The 20,360-nt window shown below is 36.4% G+C and overlaps 1 protein-coding gene across 1 annotated transcript in view; it reads right to left on the reverse strand.

Moving 5' to 3' along the window:
• The window catches only part of GMPS (guanine monophosphate synthase), a 68,815-nt gene that overhangs the window by 32,571 nt on the left and 15,884 nt on the right, over nt 1–20,360 (reverse strand). The window contains exons 2-5 of the mRNA XM_045903495.3: nt 15,244–15,425; nt 11,249–11,363; nt 5,987–6,084; nt 2,372–2,475 (exon numbers count right to left, since the gene is read on the reverse strand). Of these exons, the coding sequence (XP_045759451.1) occupies nt 2,372–2,475; nt 5,987–6,084; nt 11,249–11,363; nt 15,244–15,425 (499 nt within the window). The remainder of the gene's footprint in view (nt 1–2,371; nt 2,476–5,986; nt 6,085–11,248; nt 11,364–15,243; nt 15,426–20,360) is intronic.

Raw genomic sequence — 20,360 nt, forward strand, 5'->3', positions numbered from 1 at the left:
GCTGGTTTTTTGAAAAGATCAATAAAATTGGTAAGCCTTTAGCCAGGTTAACTAAGAAAAAGAGAGAGGACACAAATTACTAGTGTCAGAAATGAAAGAGGAGACATCACTACAAGTCTCATGGACACTAAAATAATAAAGGAATACTATGACTAACTCTATGTCCACAAATTTTATAACACAGATGAAATGGACCAATTCTTTGAAAGACACGACTTACCAAAACTCACACAAGAAATAGATAATTTCAATAGGCCTCTATCAGTTTTAGAAGTTACATGATCTGATTCAAGAGAGAAAGAAAAGGCATCTGAAAAAAATCCAACACCCATTCATGATAAAAACTCTCTGTAACTTGTAATATAGGGAAACTTCCTCAACTTTATTATCTTCTAAAAACCTACAGCTAAAATCATACCTAAACAGAAACTCAAAACTTTCCCACTAAGATCAGGAACAAGGCAAGGATGTTCCCTCTCCCCACTGCTTTTCAACACCATATAAAATTCCTAACTGACGCAATAAGAAAAGGAAGTAAAAGGTATACAGGCTGAGAAAGAAAAACTGTCACAGATGACATGATTATCTATATAGAAAATCTGGAAAAAAAATCAACAGAAAAACTCCAGGAACTAGTAAGCAATTACAGCAGGGTTGTAGGATGTAAGGTTAATACACAAAAGTTCACTGCTTTCCTAAATACCAGCAATGAACAAGTGGGATTTGAAATTAAAAACAATTAGCACCCAAATAAATGAAATACTAAGGTATAAATCTAACAAAATATGTACAAGATCTATATGAGAAAACAATCACTCTGGACCACTTCCACCTCTACCACACTATTCCCTACACTACTGTCTCCTCTCCTGATTGCTGCAGTAGATTCCTAGCTGATCTCCCTACTTCTACATTTGACCCTTTCTCTTTTCTCCTCACTATAGCCAAGGTAATCCTGAAATTAGATCATAAGTAAACCCAACAATTTCATAGTGGCCTCAAATGGCCTGTGTCCTGGCCCCCCTGACCATCCCTCTAACCTCATCTTCTACCGCTCTCCTCCATGCTTACTCTACTCCAACCATGTAGTCTTCCTTGCTGTTCCTCAAACATGGTCCCATCCTGGGAGCTTTGTACTGCTACTTCCTCTTCCCGCCAAATATCCAAAAGGGTCAGCACTTACTTCCTTCATGTTCAGTATCATTTTATAGGAATACCTTCCCTGAATATCCTATATAAAAGAGTAACAACCTTAATCACACATATTCTGCAACACTCTTATCTTCCTGTATTTCTTTTCAATGTACTTAAACACTATCTGACACTTGACATATTCTGTATTTGTTTATTAGCTGTCCCATCCCTTCCCCAAACTGGAATGTTAAACAGAGATTTTTGTCCACTTTGTTCATTACTTTACCCTTGGCACCTGGAAATGTTACTGGCACAAAGCACACAAATATTGGTTGAATGAATACAAATACATAAGCCATCTACCACTGTTAATCTTAAGTAAAAACATTTCAATACGAAAACCATTCTGGATCATTCCTATTCTTATGTTAAGTAATTGCAGGCAAATTACTCAATTCAGTTTATCCATGACAAATCTTTTTTCAACTTACTCTTGAGGTGTGGCATTTCAAACAAAAAGAACTTTATTGATAAATCCACTTTTTTTTTTACTGACTTCCAAGATTATTGATAATTATTTACATAACAACTATTCAAATAAGCAAGTCAAAAAAAATCACAAACTGCCAGAAAATCAATTCCTCTTCCTCGAAAAAGCAGAGAATAAAAATGGCTTTAAAGTACAGATTAGCAAAATTTCTACAAAGGGCTAAATCATAAAAATTTTAGGCTCTGTGGAACATATGCATACAGTCCCTGTCTTTTATTATAACCCTTCAATAACATAACAGGCTATAGGCTAGATCTGACCCACAGGTCATAGTTTGTCAACCCTGCCTCAGAGAAATGTCCTGAGTGCTTAGTCTGGTGTTTCACAGATGTCCAAGATATATGCCTATGTACACCTGAGAAAGGCATTTAAAAACCCAATGAATAAAGCACACTAGAAAATAGACCATTCTCAAATTTTTCCTGAGCCGTAAAAGTAGTGTTTTACATCTGGAGAACTTTTATTAGAACGAACATTTTTTAAAGTATTTCAGAGCAAACCAGTAAGTGACTTTTAAATAATCTAACACTAAATTCCCTTCATAAATTAATGGTTGATCCTATGACATTTACAGTATCTTTTAAAAATAAAATTAAAAAAATAACAGTACCTCATACAGAAACATATTCTTAGACTCTTTAGAGAAGTTTTTTAAAATGAAATCTGCAAAAGTTTTAAAATTTTCACCTGCCACAATGTTCCCAGAACGTGCCACAACCTTGAATCCATCAGCTACTTTGTCTACACTATCTCCATGAGTAAGCAAAACAATTTCTTCCTTCTGAAGACCCCTAAACATACAAAAAATAAAACACAACACAGAAATATCTTAATTAAAGACATGGTCAATGGGATCTTATGCTTTATTTTTTTCCAGCTTTACTGACATAATTGACATGTAATAGTATGTAAGTTAAAGATGTACAACATGATGATTTGATATATATATATAATGAAATAATTACCACAGAAAGGTTAGTTAACACATACATCACACATCACATAGTTACCATTTTTTTATGTGTATAGGGAGAACATTTAAGATCTACTCTCAGCAACTTTTAAGTATACAAGACAGTTGTTAACTGTAGTCACCATGCCTGAACATTAGATCCCCAGAACTTACTCATCTTACAACTAGTTTGTTCTTTTCCTTTAATATACTAACTCACCATATGTGGAAAACAATAAAATAGGGAAAAAAAAGTACGTAGCAGTGCAACACTGCTAGAATTTAAATTTATTCTGTGCATTATAAATAAAGCCAAACGGAGTATTAAATCTCAAAAAAGGCAATCTGTAAAAATTGAAAACTGAAAAAAATATATTTAAAAGTTGGTGGTATAACCACATGCATAAAAAATTATTTCAAGAAGCTACAAAATAATAATTTCAATATTTTTTCTCTATTAGGATTTATCTTAAGAGAAGGCATTTCAGAGATCTAAACATTCAGTAGTTTTATATCAGAAAGTAAAAGTACTAATACTGATATTGTTATTTTGCAGCTATATATACTGTAAATACATGCATGTTATAGGTTAAAACAAATATTAAATAATTAGGAATTGAGGTTTTCAGCCTCAGAGTAAGGAGATACAAAAATCAAAGTTGTTATAAAACCCCATAAACTTTCATTTTAAATGGAAATAAGAGTATACACGGATTTTGTTTTCTCTAAAAGAATACATATTGACTAAATTTATTCACTGAAAGGGCCTAGAAACAAAGACAACCCAGTAGCAATGTGGACCTCTATTTCTCATGCCAAACACGTTAAAGGCATAGGTTAAAGAAGATGTAACATTCGGGACACCTGGGTGGCTCAGTTGGTTAAGCGACTGCCTTCGGCCCAGGTCATGATCCCAGGGTCCTGGGATCGAGTCCCACATCGGGCTCCTCGCTCAGCGGGGAACCTGCTTCTCCCTCTCTCTCCCTCTGCTTGTGCTCTCTCTGTCAAATAAATAAAATCTTTAAAAAAAAAAAAAAAAAAAAGAAGATGTAACATTCATCAAATGCAACATGTGGACTTTCTCTTGACCCTGATTCAAACAAATCAACTATAAAAAGATATTTCTTACATTATGAGAAAATCTGACAGAGGACTGAATATTAAATATTAAGAAGTAAAAAAAAAAAAGTAAATTAAAAATAAAGCAAGAAAATAAACTACATTAAAGCCAAATGGATGTTTCAGGCTTACTACTGTTGTCATCGTTGTTGCTTAGGATTAATGTATGTTGTGAATGAGTTCCACAATTTTACAACTAGGAAGACAGACAGAAAACTTTAAATTTTAACGGGATCTTGGGGGGGAAAATGGAGGAGGAGACGAACCATGAGAGACTATGGACTCTGAGAAACAAACTGAGAGTTCTAGAGGGGAGGGGAATGGGGGGATGGATTAGCCTGGCGATGGGTACTAAAGAGGGCACGTATTGAATGGAGCACTGGGTGTTATACGCAAACAGTGAATGATGGAACACTACATCAAAAACTAATGATGTAATGTATGGTGACTAACATAACATAATAAAATTTTTTTTTAATGAAAAAAAAATATTTTTTAACCAGATCTTTAGATATAAAGCCTCTGCAGTATCACATACTACCATGATTCCTAAAATGGTTCTCAAGGCTAGTCACTTTAGATGCAGAAGAATGTAAGCAAAACCTCTCCATTATGAAGTGCAGTAAGTGCTAGATTTCAAATGCATTTTGGTAATGAGTAGCTTCAGCTCATAAGATTATTTTGAGCCACCATGGCTTTTTTAATTAATCTTCCTTTGAAAACGAGAATATTCGAACAGATATACTTATTTTTGCTCTTCCTCAAAATTAAAGAGGAGACAGCCATAGCCAGTTTTGTTTATAATCTGGGATATCTCCATTTCAGATAATAAGTTTATAACTTGGATTTTAAAATTTCTGATCTGTCCAATTTGGAGAAAACTATTCATTAGAAATTAATTTAGGCACAAGCATGTTAACAAAACATACCTATAACTAAAAATAATTAGCACAATTAAAAGAAATGATAACAAGAAGTAACTGCATAATGGACAGACTTGAGGAATCACTATGCTGTACACTCGAAACTAATGTTAACACTGTGTCAACTATACTTCAATTATAAATAGATAGAAGTAAATTTCTTGGATTCACACACACACAAAAAGGGGTAGCTGTGGCTCACTAAATGACATCAGTTTTATAAATTTTATAGATTTAATGCAGTAAGGGGGAAATGTAGTTTTAAAGTAAAAATGAAATTTAAGGGGCTCCTGGCTGGCTCATTCGGTAGAACATGCAACTCTTGATCTCAGGGTTCTAAGTTTGAGCCCTGCTGGGTGTAGGATTACTTCAAATCCTTTAAAAAAACGAAAAAATAAAAATGAAATTTAAGTCAAAATGAAGCAAGTCAGGGGGCTCAGTCAACAGAGCATACTACTCTTGATTCTGGGGTTGTGAGTTTGAGCCCCACACTGGGTGCAGAGATTATTTAAAAATTAAAAAAAAAAAAAAAAAAAAAGCAAGTGAGTAACCCTATCAACAATCCCCTAAAATGAGCTTTACCCAAAACATGGAAAACTCCCAAAAAAGAAAGCTTCTGGTCCTCTGGAAAACTGAATGAAAATGCAGCCATGTTTTTTTTAAGTCAAGCAGAAGATAAATGGTTCCAGGAAGGGAGTGAATAGCTCATCCACCAATTTTTAAATAGATTAGAGCTATAGCACCTCATCTGTTGTTACCTAGAACAAAAATCAATTAATACATTCACTATATTAAAAGATAGTATGCTAGGTACAGTTATGCTCAACGTAGAGAAAGTGAGCAGGAGGGAAACATAACACATATTTAATAATGAGTCCAACAAATTGGTTGTGTGCTAAGTACCCAGCAAAAACATGAGGGAAGAGATATACAAACACATTTGGTAGATACAAGATAGTTTAAAACATCCATTTGCCACATAGGGCACATTAATGTTTAGAATCACACTCCAAAGAGTAAAAAGGAAAAACTACAAATGTTGGCATTCCCAAACAAGGATCCAAGACTGAACACGTGCTTTTAAGTTATGTCATAAGTGCTTTCCTTACCCCTACTTAGCATCACCACCATCCTCTGCCACCCTGACACTCAAATGGAAAACAAATATGACAGTTACACCTCTGGCCACTAGTACGGCCTTAATTTGTCTAAGAATGAAGGAATCTCTAATTTTGAAGAATAACAATCCCAAATTTAAGTCAGTTACTCTACTAACTGTTCTTATGCATCTAAAAATATCTATAATACCTGAATAACGAGCATGTGTTGTCCACACTAATACTGAAGACTCCATCTTCTCTAACACTTTTTTTGTGCACAGTACCTCCAAATACCTTATTCATCATCTGTTCAAAGAGAAAATAAATTGACATCAATATGAATCAAAAGAATTACCCAATCATTTTATTATGCTAATTTAATAATTTATATTCCTGTTTTCAGGATATCTGCTGTTTGTGTCCCCAAAATAAAGAGTTAGATAAATGTAGACAGCTTGGTATTATTATATGTAATTATACAGTTATTAAGAGGAATAGTTATAAAACAAAACTAGATTAGAAATCTGACCTGAGGTTAATTTCTATTAAACACTGGCAGATTTTCCATTTAGTGTATTTTAATTCATTTGTTAAAAATAGATATTTAATACTTACATCTGGGTTTAATTTAAAAGCATTTTAAAAGGTACTCTGAGCTTAGAAAAAGCTAGAGCAGACGAAAGGAAGAGCTTTGGTATTAAAACTAGGCAGGTACAAATTTCTCCAAATGATTTAACCTTTGGCCCCAAAGGAACAGTCTGAAAGCCTGCAGAAGGCTATGTTGTGGAGAGAGCATAAGCAAGAAAATCTGGTCTTTCAATTAAATTTATTTGTATAAATCCGATACATCTACAGACTCCCCCCCAACACCAAATAAAAACACACAAAATTTCTACAATCGTTAATTCTGCCTTGATGCAATCACTATGATTCATCTCCGTATATCTGTTTCACACAGTTGTCACAAGATACCTGCCATAACCATGCAAGATACAAGTTGATCCAGCTCCTGATAAAAAAGCAGGCAGAGGGCTAATAAGTGTTCATTCGGATAATGCACAGTGGAATAGCCTTCAAAACCATCAGCAAATGCTGCCCTCTACATTCTCCTCTTAAGACATTCACAATAAAGCTTACTGCAATAAAGGTCTGGGTTAAGTTCAGCAGGAAAAAAACTTGCTAACCCATTTAGCCCAGTATTTCCCAAACAAAAAACCCAGGTTATCAAACACTTTCTGCAGCACATTAACTACCACACAGTTTAGGAACACTGCTACAATCTAACCAGTTCCCCTGCCTCTAGTCACTTCTCTTCTTCCCCCTCATTCTGTACTCAAACCATTCAAGCTAGAGTAATTGCCAAAACAGACCATGTTCTCTCCCCCACGTCTTCAGGTCTCTTCACAGTCCCAGGGGCCTAACAAAGTATGTGGCCCAAAGCAGTCATTAAAAGCTTCTGAATGAAAAATTAAGTGCTTTCTTCTATATACTCAGTGAACCTTGTGTACCTCTACCTTCCTTAATTTGCTGTTCTTAATTAGAAGACAGCTGAATGATCAAGATAACTAAAACTGTTGGAACTCAACGCAATTTAAAAGTCCACAAAGGGGGGCGCCTGGGTGGCTCAGATGGTTGAGCGTCTGCCTTCGGCTCGGGTCATGATCCCAGGGTCCTGGGATCGAGTCCTGCATCGGGCTCCCTGCTCCTTGGGAGCCTGCTTCTCCCTCTGCCTCTCTCTCTCTCTGTCTCTCATGAATAAATAAATAAAATCTTAAAAGTCCACAAAGGTCAATGGGCAAAACTAAATATATTACTTAGGGATATAAACTTATGTATAAAGCTGTAAAGAGAAAAAGGGGAATGAATAACAAAATTCAGGGAAAGTGCTGCCTCTGGTAAGAAAAGAGAACAACATGAATGGAGAAAAGTATAAAGAGTTTCAAAAGTTCTACTAATATTCTATTTCTTACGCTGAGTGAGGGGATATAAAGATAAAAGGAGCAATGGGCAAGACAGTCTTTTTTCTTCTAAAGCAAAGAATTCCCAGAAAGCTATTAGAAAGGTTCTCACAAGAGTCCAGTGAATGGGAAAGATGGTACATAAGACACTGAAATAACTAAAATTTCAGGATGCTCTTGGGGGCAAAAGTATACACTAGGGTGAGACCTTTGGTGCTAAACTTACCCAACTAACAATCACTAAGAATTATTAGTCCTTTAAAAACAACATATTAGCTAGATGGTATCATCTATACCAATATTTTATGGAAAGACAATTTCTTTTTTTTTTTTTTTATGGAAAGACAATTTCTATCTAAAGGACCAAGATCAGCCTATTCTATTGTCCTAATAAGTAAGTTCAGAGGACATAAAGGCAAATTGTTTTACATATTTAACATGAGCAGGCCTAGCTCTGGCTACCGCAAGATCTCTACTGAATGACAGAAAAATTAGGCCTTACAATTATATGGGGGACTGGCATAAGGGAGAAACAGTCAGTCACTAGCACTTAAGTTAAGGCAGCATTTTCCAGACATATTTCACTATAAGGGGTCCTGAAAAAAAAAATATCTGTGAGACTCTTCCTTACAGAATGTTATAATACCTCAATATACTAAAAATCATTTAACGTTAAGTTGTGCTACATTATTAATACTGACTACTCTGGCATGGGAGATCAATAAATTATGTAAATACATTACATCCAAGAGCAAAGGTATATTAAAAAAAAAAAAAAACCAGCCAGTTTCCAAAGTTCAACTCAATCAGGATGTAGACTCTTCTAAGAAAATGTATTCATTAGGATACTATATAAGAAAATCCAAAAGTAAGTTGTTATCCAAGTCAAATTCATAACCACCACTTGGCTTTTCAGAAAACTTTAACAGGACAAAAAGAGCCTTTTACTAGAAAATGCTTGCTTCCTAGAGAAAAAAATACCCATTGTTGTAGCTTTTGAACTTCATACATCACATATTTTTAGGGGTCAGTATTTCCTCTAAATCAAAGTGGAAAACTATAATGAACAATTAGCAAGAAATGAAATCTGGTAAAGCTGTTTTACAGACCAGTGATCCCTAATATTCTGCTTTTGTATCAAGTATAAGAACAACAAAAATATTCATTCTTATGTGAACATTGATTTTTATTGTTTTTTCCTTTGCTGAATGCTCCAGGGCCAGATAAAATATACTGGTCTGCTCACTTTCTACCTTTTAGACAGCCTCCTTCTGTACAATATTCATATTAAAGCACAGCAATTTCAACCAGATTGTTTAATTATTCTTTTTTTTTTAAGGTTTTTATTTATTTATTTCATAGAGAGACAGCGAGAGCGGGAACACAAGCAGGAGTGGGAGAGGGAGAAGCAGGCTTCCAGCCAAGCAGGGAGCCTGCTGCAGGGCTAGATCCCAGGACACTGGAATCACGACCTGAGCCGGAGGCAGATGCTTAACGACTGAGCCACCCAGGCGCCCCTCAACCAGATTGTTTAAAAAAAAAAAAAAAAACGACTCCCTCTGTTTTGCCCATTACTAAAATTTCAAGTTATCTTCAATCCAAGGACTTAAAACAACTCAGTCACTGGGAGAAAGAACACATCATCTTAAGCCATATATACAAGAAATCAAAAGTTAATAGAGAATTCTCAATAATCAATTAGGGAGGACCAATGTATCATGAGGAAATTAAAAAGCTAATGTTTTAATTAATACCGATTCCATTTGGTCAGTTAGGATCTCACATTAGATATTCCACTTGTATTGTGACCCTGTCTTCCCGTCTGATTTAGTACAGGCTAAAGCCAAAAGGTGGGCAAAAGGGAAAAGAGATCAAGATCATTTATAAACAAGTGAATCCAGTCATTGTATTTATTTGGCTATTCTTATCATAGCAGAGAATTCTGAGTTTAAAAAAAAAAAAAACTATCTTGCTTCTGACACTAGAAAAGGCAAAATACTATAACATGTCAATTAGTAATTATATTACCCAGGGAATACTATCCCAGCTAGCTCAATTTTCAGATGATGTGGTTAAGTAAGATACAATGTTAAAAGTTAACCTGAACTAGAAAATCATTTTGCTTACAATCACTAGGGATAACTTTTCTTAAATGTATTTATTTCTATTCCCACCTCCTTAGTAAGTAGATCTTATTGAACAAATCATTCTAAGTGAGAACTTAGCATGTTACTGGCTCAGTATTATCTTTCTATCATCTTATTCAGTAATCACATTCTACTTGTCTAATAAACCTATACTCCTCTAAAAAGGTATCAAAGCAGCCAAAATAGATTTCTAAACATTTAACTTATAGAAGAATAGTTTTATATCTAGACCTCAGTCCCTATATATTCTTGTTTTTGATACAATTCCAAGGTATGCATACTCATTAACGATACAGTGGAGACACCTGGAAGACATCGTCTTAACTAAACGATCAAACTGTCATGGCACACACTGACATCACGTGCCTCCTAATGACCTGCTCTGAGAGGAGCAGAGCATTTCTGTGCTACTCCTGCCAAAAGAACAGAACCTGAACCTAACAATGAGGAAACATCAAATAAACCAAAACTGAGGGAGAATCTATAAAGTAAATGGAATGTCTTTTTTTTTTTTTTTAAACTGTCGAGGTCATGAAAGAGAAGAAAAGACTGAGGAATGGTTCCAAAATAAAGGACATGACAACTAAATATAACACATGGTCCTAGATTGGACACGGTACTTACAAGGGATATTAATGAGACAAACAATGAAATGTGAATGCAGTCTGTGGATTAGATGCAAAACTGAATCAGTGTTAACTTCCTGATTTTGATATTTGGACTGTAGTTACATAGGAGAGAGCTCTCATCCTTAGGAAATACAACAAGTAACAGGACATAATGTGTGCAACTTACTCTCAAATAGTTAAAAATGTCAACAGTAAGAGGGGCACCTGGGTGGCTCAGTTGGTTAAGCATCCGACTCTTGATTTTGCCTCAGGTCATGATCTCGGGGCTCAGAGTCATGGGATCAAGCCCCCCCCCCCACCTGGAACTCTGTGCTCAGCATGGAGTCTGCTTGAGATTCTCTCACTCTCCCTTCCGCCCCTCCCCTGGCTCATGCACGCATGCAGGCATGCTATCTCTAAACTAAATAAATCGTTTTAAAAATGTCAACAATTAGGGAATTGAGTAAAAATATAAATGAGCTCTGTGTACTATTTCTGTAACATGTAAATTTGAATGTCTAAATTTTTTTTAATGGACAGTGTTATGTTGTATTCAGTAGTATAGTTACTTCTCTAAAAACAGATTTCCACTCAGGTCGGTTCTGCCATACTGCTATAACAATTTGTAAACAGTCGCAACATGCACAAATTAACTCATACAATATCCTAAATACTCTAAAGACAGAAAATATTAGTACAATAAGAATCACAAAGAGAATAAATTAAGTCAACTCTTAAGGCAAATTCACAGATGTACCTGCATGCCATAGCAAATTCCAAGAACAGGTTTGCCAATAGTGAATATCGCTGGATCAAACCAGGGAGCATCTTCTGCATACACAGAATTAGGTCCTCCAGAGATGATAATAGCACTGTGGATTTAAGGAAGAGAGTCAGTGAAGAATCCTCTAACTGCTAATTTTTATCCCGAAGTCCATGCCCTCTCTCCCTTGAAGCACTAAGACTCAGTACAGATGCAGAGATTTTGTTATGTTTTCAGTACCGTGGCAGATCCAGCCTCCTACACAGCTCAGTCATCTGTACTCTACTGAAATGTGTGAAAGTCCATCAATTCAACATTCACTTGTTAATAAGTACAAACTTCAAATACATAAATACTAATGTTTCTATCTGTAAAGGTTTAGCATGAGTTTGTTTTGTCTTCCACATTAATGAAGGAGTAAATGAGAATTCTAAAGGGAGATGGAGAAAATATAGGTCTTCCGGGAAGCAAGGAGTAAAGCAAGTCACAGAAAGACCCTAGATGACACAGCAAAATACAACAAAGGAGGACAGAATATGAATAATAACCTAACTTTGCCTGTTGAAAACCTATCCAACGTTCCCAACAATTTTACCTGAGACCCAGGAAAGGGAGCTAACATACGAATTTTGCCCATATGGCATTCTCTCAGAACCCAGGTCAATATTATAATTTCACTATATTATAATTTACAGAGCATTCGATGGGTTAACTTGGGAGTCAAACAGTTATTATGGAAAAGGCTGCAAACTGAGGCCTATGCTCTTCACCTGGCCAGTGATAGATCTAATTTGGCCCTCAGCATACACTCAAAAGATTGAGAACATTTTAATATTACAAATTTTACATAAAAATCCAGATTTCTGGGTTTTCTTTAGGAAGAGGGGAAAAAAAAATCTAGCAGCACTTGACCTTCACTCTCATATGGCTACAAACAACTGGAATCACAGAGAAACCTGCATCTTCAGACTACTCCTGCTTCCCAGTTTGCCACACATGCCCTCTTATACAATAGAGGCATACCTATGCTCATCACTTAATCTAAGGTATCCTCAAACTCATTTTAGGTTTGAGTTTTGCAGGAATCCTGATTTATCTACATTTCTAAAGGAAAATGCATTTTAAGATCTAACCAAAATCTTCTTACAAATTTAGGCAATTCACTTTGTAATTAGCAGCTGCTTGCCATATAAAAACACACAAACTAAAATACAGGCTTATAATACATCCAGAAGAATGATATAATAGTCAAATTCATAAAAATTATTCAGCAAGACAGGACATTTTTAAAAAATATAACAATTCAAGTGAGCTCAAAGGCCCCATTTGAACTTTGTATTGCTAACATGAATTATGCTATTCATCATGTTTGTTAGCCTGTCTCCTGCAAAAGAGACTAAAGACAACCTACTCAGATGATAAATGTAACATCTTTAAGATAACAATCCTAAAGGGGTGTAGCATTAGCCTTAAGGGTAGATACGCAACTTAGCTCTTTAAAAATGCATAAGCTAAAATTCTATAAAACATAAATAAACAGCCCTCTAGAATTTCAGTACATTATACTTAGTTTTATAAAAGATAACCACCATGGGACTGCCCAGCATTTCTCATTAATCTGCTAAACAACTCATGACTGTAAGATTCTTAAGACTATTAAAAAGAAAAGGGAATGGACTTAGTCAAGGATGAAACCTAAGCAGTTTAAGCCAATTATGAAAATTCTTATCTCAATAACTCTCAAGAAGAGCTAATCACTCAGTCTTCTAGTTCTACCCTGCAATTATTTTGAAACTAACTTGCAATTACAAAGCCAATAAGCCACAAGGCATTCCAGATACCAATTTTAAGCAGGTCAAATTTCCAAAAACAAGTAGGTTAAGAGGTCTTTCCTCTCATAATATTAATATTCTAGGAAAAGGATGATCAACTAGATAGCAGACAGGATTATAATAAGCAAAGCCACAGGGCTATAGTTCCTATACTCCTACACAGAAAGAACCTCTAGACACAAGCAGGACCTAAGAATTGTTTATAATCAGGTGGCAGGAAAAATAATTAGCATTCTATTGCCAAGTATTTGGCTACCCTATTTTTTTTTTTTTTTTAAGATTTTATTTATTTATTTGACAGAGAGAGACACAGTGAGAGAGGGAACACAAGCAGGGGGAGTGGGACAGGGAAAAGCAGGCTTCCCGCCGAGCCAGGAGCCTGATGCGGGACTCGATCCCAGGACCCTGGGATCATGACCTGAGCCGAAGGCAGACACTTAACGACTGAGCCACCCAGGCGCCCCCAGCTACCCTATTCTTAAACATTTAGCCTGGGTTAGTCTGCTGGAGATTTTTTGTTTGTTTGGGGTGAAGGGAATGAAGGAGCTTAGTTATGACAGAGAGACATTTAGAATTCTCACACAGTTTTTTGATTCCCTAAAACTGGTTCTCACTGGCAAACTGACACAGTCACGTTAGAGAAACTCAAGGGTCCCTTCTTATTCTAAAAATTCTACAGTTTGAAAAGAGATGACTGGGGCGCCTGGGTGGCTCAGTCGTTGGGCATCTGCGTTCGGCTCAGGTCATGATCCCAGAGTCCTGGGATTGAGCCCTGCATCGGGCTCCCTGCTCAGTGGGAAGCCTGCTTCTCCCTCTCCCACTCCCCCTGCTTGCATTCCCTCTCTCGCTGTGTCTTTCTCTGTCAAATAAATAAATAAAATCTTTTTTTAAATAAATAAATAAAAAGAGATGACTGTTTTTAACTGTATCCTAAGACTAGGACAGTTAAATTTCAACCTGTCTTTTCTGCTTTCCAATTCACTCTATTTCAGAAACAAGAATCACAGGATAAACAGGTCTATGAAGACTTTAAAAGTTAACCATTTCTCTAATGGAAAAAAATTATGCTTTTGAGAAAAATTAAACATATTGTATTTTGAAAGAAATATAGCATTAATGTTTAAGACCCAATTAAAGTTACAAACTGCAGTTGTTTGCTTTTGGTAACACTCTTAATATACAAAGACCATCAATTCCATGAGAAAAGGCATAGCATTAACCAGAAATTGTTAAAGGAAGAAACAATATAAGTTGGCTGTCATTTTGACTAGTTCTGAGCATAAAAGCTGTTGAATTAGACCTTATATTAGACTTGAGAAACCTTCATATTTTAGAAACTCAGTCTCTTGGGATAGGAGGCAAAAGAGACTCATTGGACACAGAATTCTTCTCATTTAGGTATTCTAGCCACTGTATATATTCCTTTGATCAAACGCTCGGGGATGAATGAATGACCATAATAGCCAAATTCAAGTCTGACCCAAAATCCTAAAAAAAAAATAAAATATTCAAATGAAAAATTCTTGTAACTGTGCAATTAAAATTAAGGCAATCTTTTTAACTAAAAATTATTTTTCCTTTAATTTTTTAAAAATCAGAACCAGGGGCGCCTGGGTGGCTCAGTCGTTAAGCATCTGCCTTCGGGTCAGGTCATAATCCCAGGGTCCTGGGATTGAGCCCCGCATCGGGCTCCCTGCTCCGTGGGGGGCCTGCTTCTCCCTCTCCCTCTCCTGCTGCTTGTGTTCCCTCTCTGTGTCTCTCTCTGTCAAATAAATAAATAAAAATAAAATCTTTAAAAATCAGAACCACAGAAGAAAACTTTTTGTAAAACCACTGCATGTCTTATATTCATTTAAAAAAATTCAGTGCCCAGGGCACCTGGGTGGTGTAGTCGTTTAAGTGTCTGACTCTTGGTTTCAGCTCAGGTAGTGATCTAATGGTCCTGAGACAGAGCCCCAGGTCGGGCTCCGCACTCAGCATGGAGTCAGCTTAAGACTCTCTCTCCCTCTCTGCCCCACCACCTCTCCCCCAACCCCGAACACTCCCTCGCTCTCTCAAAATATATCTTTAAAAAAAAAAATTCAGTGCGCAAGCAAATTAATAAAAAATTCCACAACCTAAGCTCAATCTCATAGAAAATACAAGTGTAAGGTCTACCGGAATCCTTGCTCTTTTATGGCAAATGCTGGTGTTTCCAAGGGAAAGATTTCCGACTGCACGAACAGTTCTCTCACTCTTCGATCTATGACTTTCCCGTACTGGGCACCAGCATCCAGAATGACAACAGCTCCTTCATAGTGGTGGCGGCCATCCTTAAGGTCTCCTCCAGCATTCTCCAGCTGCAAATATTAAGGCAAATGTCCTCTTAGTTATAAAAATTAGAGCTCCTTTAAAAAAGAGTGGTCACTGTCAGCTCCAAAAACATACAGAAACAAAAACTGTTAACTTGCCAATTCAAAAGCACTTCTTTTAAAAGGAAGATTTTTATACATATCCATACGTGGGCATACATAAACACTTTAATAAAAGCCAGCATTTACTGACTATGTAATATAGTCACTTTACATATAAATGCATCTTATATATATTATCTAACATGGTGGACATACAACCCAGCTGTGCCAAAATATAGTCCTAGTTTATGCCTGTTATACTGGCATTATTACTAAGAGGGCCTCCTGTGAATCTCAAAAGCATCCTAGCTTGAACAATAAATTATATGGTCACCCTATCTAACAGTCACAGTATTCCTATGAGGGATATACTGATGAAGAACTTAAAGTTTGCTGCCAGAGTATAAGCATGCTCAAATTCATTTCATTAGGATTTTTTGTATTACATGAGGAAACGGTTATATACAGATGCATCCAACCCATAACATTAGAATTTTAAAAAGGTTTTTTAATCTTATTTCTGTCACCTATATATTGATAATACTTTTCTGGAAAGCCATTTGACAAAATGTAAAATTTTTAACTATGTATGCTGGAATAGTTACTTGGAACTGGCTTCAGATTAATGTAAGAGTAGGTGGGTATGGATGAAACAAGATTGCTTGCCTATGCACTGAAATCACTTCAGCTGAATGATACACAGTCTTCATTTTAGTCTAGTCTCTATTCTGTTTTTGTACATTTTATATAAGAAAAAAACTTTAGGGGTGCCTGGGTGGCTCAGTCGTTAAGCGTCTGCCTTCGGCTCAGGTCATGATCCCAGGGTCCTGGGATCAGGCCCCACATCGGGCTCCCTGCTCGGCGGGAAGCCTGCTTCTCCCTCTCCCACTCTCCCTGCTTGTGTTCCCTCTCTCGCTGTCTCTCTCTGTGAAGTAAATAAATAAAATCTAAAAAAAGAAAAAAACTTTAAAAACATGTGTGTACTCTGGAAAAACACTTGTAGGATGCATATAATCCCATTTTAAAATATTTCATCAAGAATGTATATACATGTATGAAGAAGAAACACAGAGACAGATACACACAAAAATACTAACAGAGGTTGTATCCAAGTAATGAGCTACAGGTGATTTACAATTTTTCTCATACTCTTCAGTATGGTTTTTTTTTTGTTTCTTTTTTTTTTTAATTTTATTTTATTATGTTATGTTAATCACCATACATTACATCATTAGTTTTTGATGTAGTGTTCCATGATTCATTGTTTGCATATAACACCCAGTGCTCCATTCAATACGTGCCCTCTTTAATACCCATCACCAGGCCAACCCATCCCACCAGCCCCCTCCCCTCTAGAACCCTCAGTTTGTTTCTCAGAGTCCATAGTCTCTCATGATTCGTCTCCCCCTCCGATTTCACCCTCTTCATTTTTCCCTTCCTGCTATCTTCTTCCTTTTTTTTTTTTTTTCTTAACATATAATGTATTATTTGTTTCAGAGGTACTGGTCTGTGATTCATCAGTCTTAACACAATTCACAGCGCTCACCATAGCACATACCCTCCCCGATGTCTATCACCCAGCCACCCCATCCCTCCTACCCCCCACCACTCCAGCAACCCTCAGTTTGTTTCCTGAGATTAAGAATTCCTCATATCAGTGAGATCATATGATACATGTCTTCTTCAGTATGTTTTAAATGTTTACAATAAACATTTTTGGAGTTTTCCCCCCTCCAGCTGTAAAATTTGCACATAAAAAAGCATAAGCCAGTCCTTCAGACACTTATGTAATTCTTTCCATGCCTCTTCCTTTTCCCTTTATATGAAAAAACAAAAGACCTCACAACATCACTAACACTTCTGCTACAGTAATGAAAAAAGCCAACAATCACAGCCATCTACAGAGGAGGATTTGTGAGAAGGACTGACCACAGGCCAGAAAGAATTACTCAGATCACAAAAATGAAGATTTTAATCATATGAATACTGAACAATGTAGAAAAAGCAGAATACAGAAAGTTTATAAAATATATTAGAGTGCAAGAAATACTAAAACTTTTTCCTTTTAGACCTTTGCCCTTAGTCCACACACAAACATACATACTACTCTTTAAAGAATTTATCTAAAATTCTTTAATCTTAATCTATTTTTTTGTAAAGAATAGAAAGTGTTGGGGCGCCTGGATGGCTCAGTCAGTTAAGCAACCGACTCTTAATCTCAGCTCAGGTCTTCATTTCAGGGTCGTGAGTTCAAGTCCTGCATGGAGCTCCAAGCCCAGTGGGAAGCCTACTTAAAAAAAGAAGGGGGGAAGGGGGGAGGGGAGCAGAGCAAAGAAAGAAGAGAAAGAAAAGTTTTGGGGCACCTGGCTGGTTTGGTCGATGGAGCGCATGACTCTTAATCTCTTGGTTGTGAGTTTGAGCTCCATGTTGGCTGTAGAGATTACTTAAAAATAAAAATCTTTTTAAAAAAGTGTTTTGAAGGACTACTTTGTTATTGTGTCCCCTTATCACTGTCAAAATTTTTACCAAATCCAGTACAACCTGTTTTGTTTTTTTTAACACTGCAGGCAGAGTTCTCACTTTCCATGATTCTGACAAGCATAAATTTCAGTTATCATGGTTTATACCAAGGTTTAGTTAACTAACAACAGTCTGCAATAACATGGCTCAAATTTCAGTTACCATAATTAGCTGTGAGAAATTACATTAAGTACAAACTTCGCTGTCAGCTCTTCAATCCATAAATCACATTAATAACAAATATGATGATCACTGACCGATGTGTCCCTTCTTTTAAAGTTTATTGCAATTGGACAGTGCAAAACAAATAGCTAGAGTACAGTTGTGTTACCTCCTTATTGCCCAGTAATAAATCCACATGACATTTTACAGGGAGCCTGCTTCTCCCTCTGCTCCTTATCCCACTCATGCTCTCTCTCTCTCTCAAAAGTAAATAAACAAAATCTTTTAAAAAAAGAAAGAAACTCTTGGAGGTATTTCATGACATTTCAATTGTAAAGGATAAAATGTCAAAAGCCAAGGAGGCACAGAAAAGATGCAAAGGGAAACACTGTTTTAAGGCATAGAAAAGATGCAAAGGGAAAGACTGTTTAAACTACTCTTGATTCATATTTCACAAAGAAAACAATTCTCATTGTGTCTAATGTTTTAACTTATACTAAACAGTTATAGTATTTTATTTCTTATACTTGTATAATTAACAGTAAGATTTAATGTTTTAACAAAATATTTTAAAGGTCCCCAAACCACTGTAATCTTCACACTGAATAAAACTGCTTTGCATAAGGACCACCTGGGTACCTCAGTCAGTTAGGCATCAGATTCTTTTTTTTTTTTAAGATTTTATTATTTATTTATTTATTTATTTGACAGAGAGAGAGAGAGTATGCACAAGCAGGGGAAGCAGCAGAGAGAGAGGGAGAAGCAGGATCCCTGTAGAGCAGGGAGCCCGATGTGGGGCTTGATCCTAGGACCCTAGGATCATGACCTGAGCCAAAGGCAGATGCTTAACCGACTGAGCCACCCAGGTGCCTCTAAGCATCCAAATCTTGATTTCAGCTCAGGTCATGATGTCAGGGTGGTGAGAATGAATCCCGCAACAGGCTCTGCGCTGGGCATGGAGCCTGCCTGAGATTTTCGGGGTGCCTGGATGGCTCAGTCCATTACACATCGGACTCCTGGTGTCCGCGCAGGTCATTATCTCATGGGTCTTGAGATCAAGCTTGTGTCAGGCTCCACACTCAGGGAGGAGTCTCCTAAAGATTCTCTCCCTCTACCCCTCCCCCAACTCTTCTGTATGTGTGCACATGCATGCATTCTCTCTAAAAAAAAAAAAAAGAAATAAATTACTTCGCATGGTTTCAGCTTGCACAATCATTTTTATGGTCGTCCTACTATTATATAGTGAGGACTGTCTGTATTTCTTTAAATCAACTCATTTTTACTTAATTGAATTTTAAAAGAAAAATGTATACTGTTTTCTTATCAGCTTTTGAAAATGTTCAATCATATAATATCAGAGGTCATTGAGGAAATACTGAATCCTTGACTCATTCTTTCTACCTCAGCTATCAACTTGCCTATCCAGCACAAACTTCAACAACTCAGGGGAAAGCAAAAAGGTCACCAGTAACGTAAGCAAAAGTTCCTTTCCCTCAAAACCTAGACTCTATTTACTCCTACTTCACAGAGTTATAAAGTTTGATAGACTTCCAAACCTTAACAGATTAGAAAAAGGACCCTAATGAGAAAAGAAGCTGTTAGTCACATCAATAGTAGAGACAAATAAAACTCAACAGTACACAACAGAAAAATCTATTATATCTATTTATACAATTAAAAAGTAAACACAGAGACGCCTGGCTGGCTCAGTCTTAGGGCGTGTGACTCTTAATCTTAGGGTGTAGAGGCTACCTAAAAATAAAATCCTTAAAAGAAAAAGAAAAAGAAACACAAATGCCTAAAAGGTTCACATCCCTCTCAACTGACTTGAGGTCATCATAATAAAGTAAATGATGTTCATAAAGATATCTTTTAAGACATCAACAAATGATATTAAGGAAACAATCAAACCATATCAGTACCCTAATTTAACAATAAAGCAAAATAATCTGGCAGATTCTCATAAGATGAAGATGGTATCATTTTTGGATCTTCCTGAATTTCCATGTATCACTGAACAGCAAAACCAAAAACTAAATGACAAGTTATCTCCCCAAATAGAAGCTGGTAGGAATAAACTACCATAGTCACAAACTCTAGTGTAACAGCATTTGTGGGGGAAACAACCGAGTTTCACTGAATAACTTGAGAACAGAATTCCAAGATAGCCAAAAAGGTACTCGCTAGAAACCACAGGGG

The sequence above is a fragment of the Mirounga angustirostris genome, unplaced genomic scaffold, assembly GCF_029215605.1.
Source record: "Mirounga angustirostris isolate CCGP_5_RB_7025 unplaced genomic scaffold, mMirAng1.0.hap1 SCAF_1, whole genome shotgun sequence".
NCBI lineage: Eukaryota > Metazoa > Chordata > Mammalia > Carnivora > Phocidae > Mirounga > Mirounga angustirostris.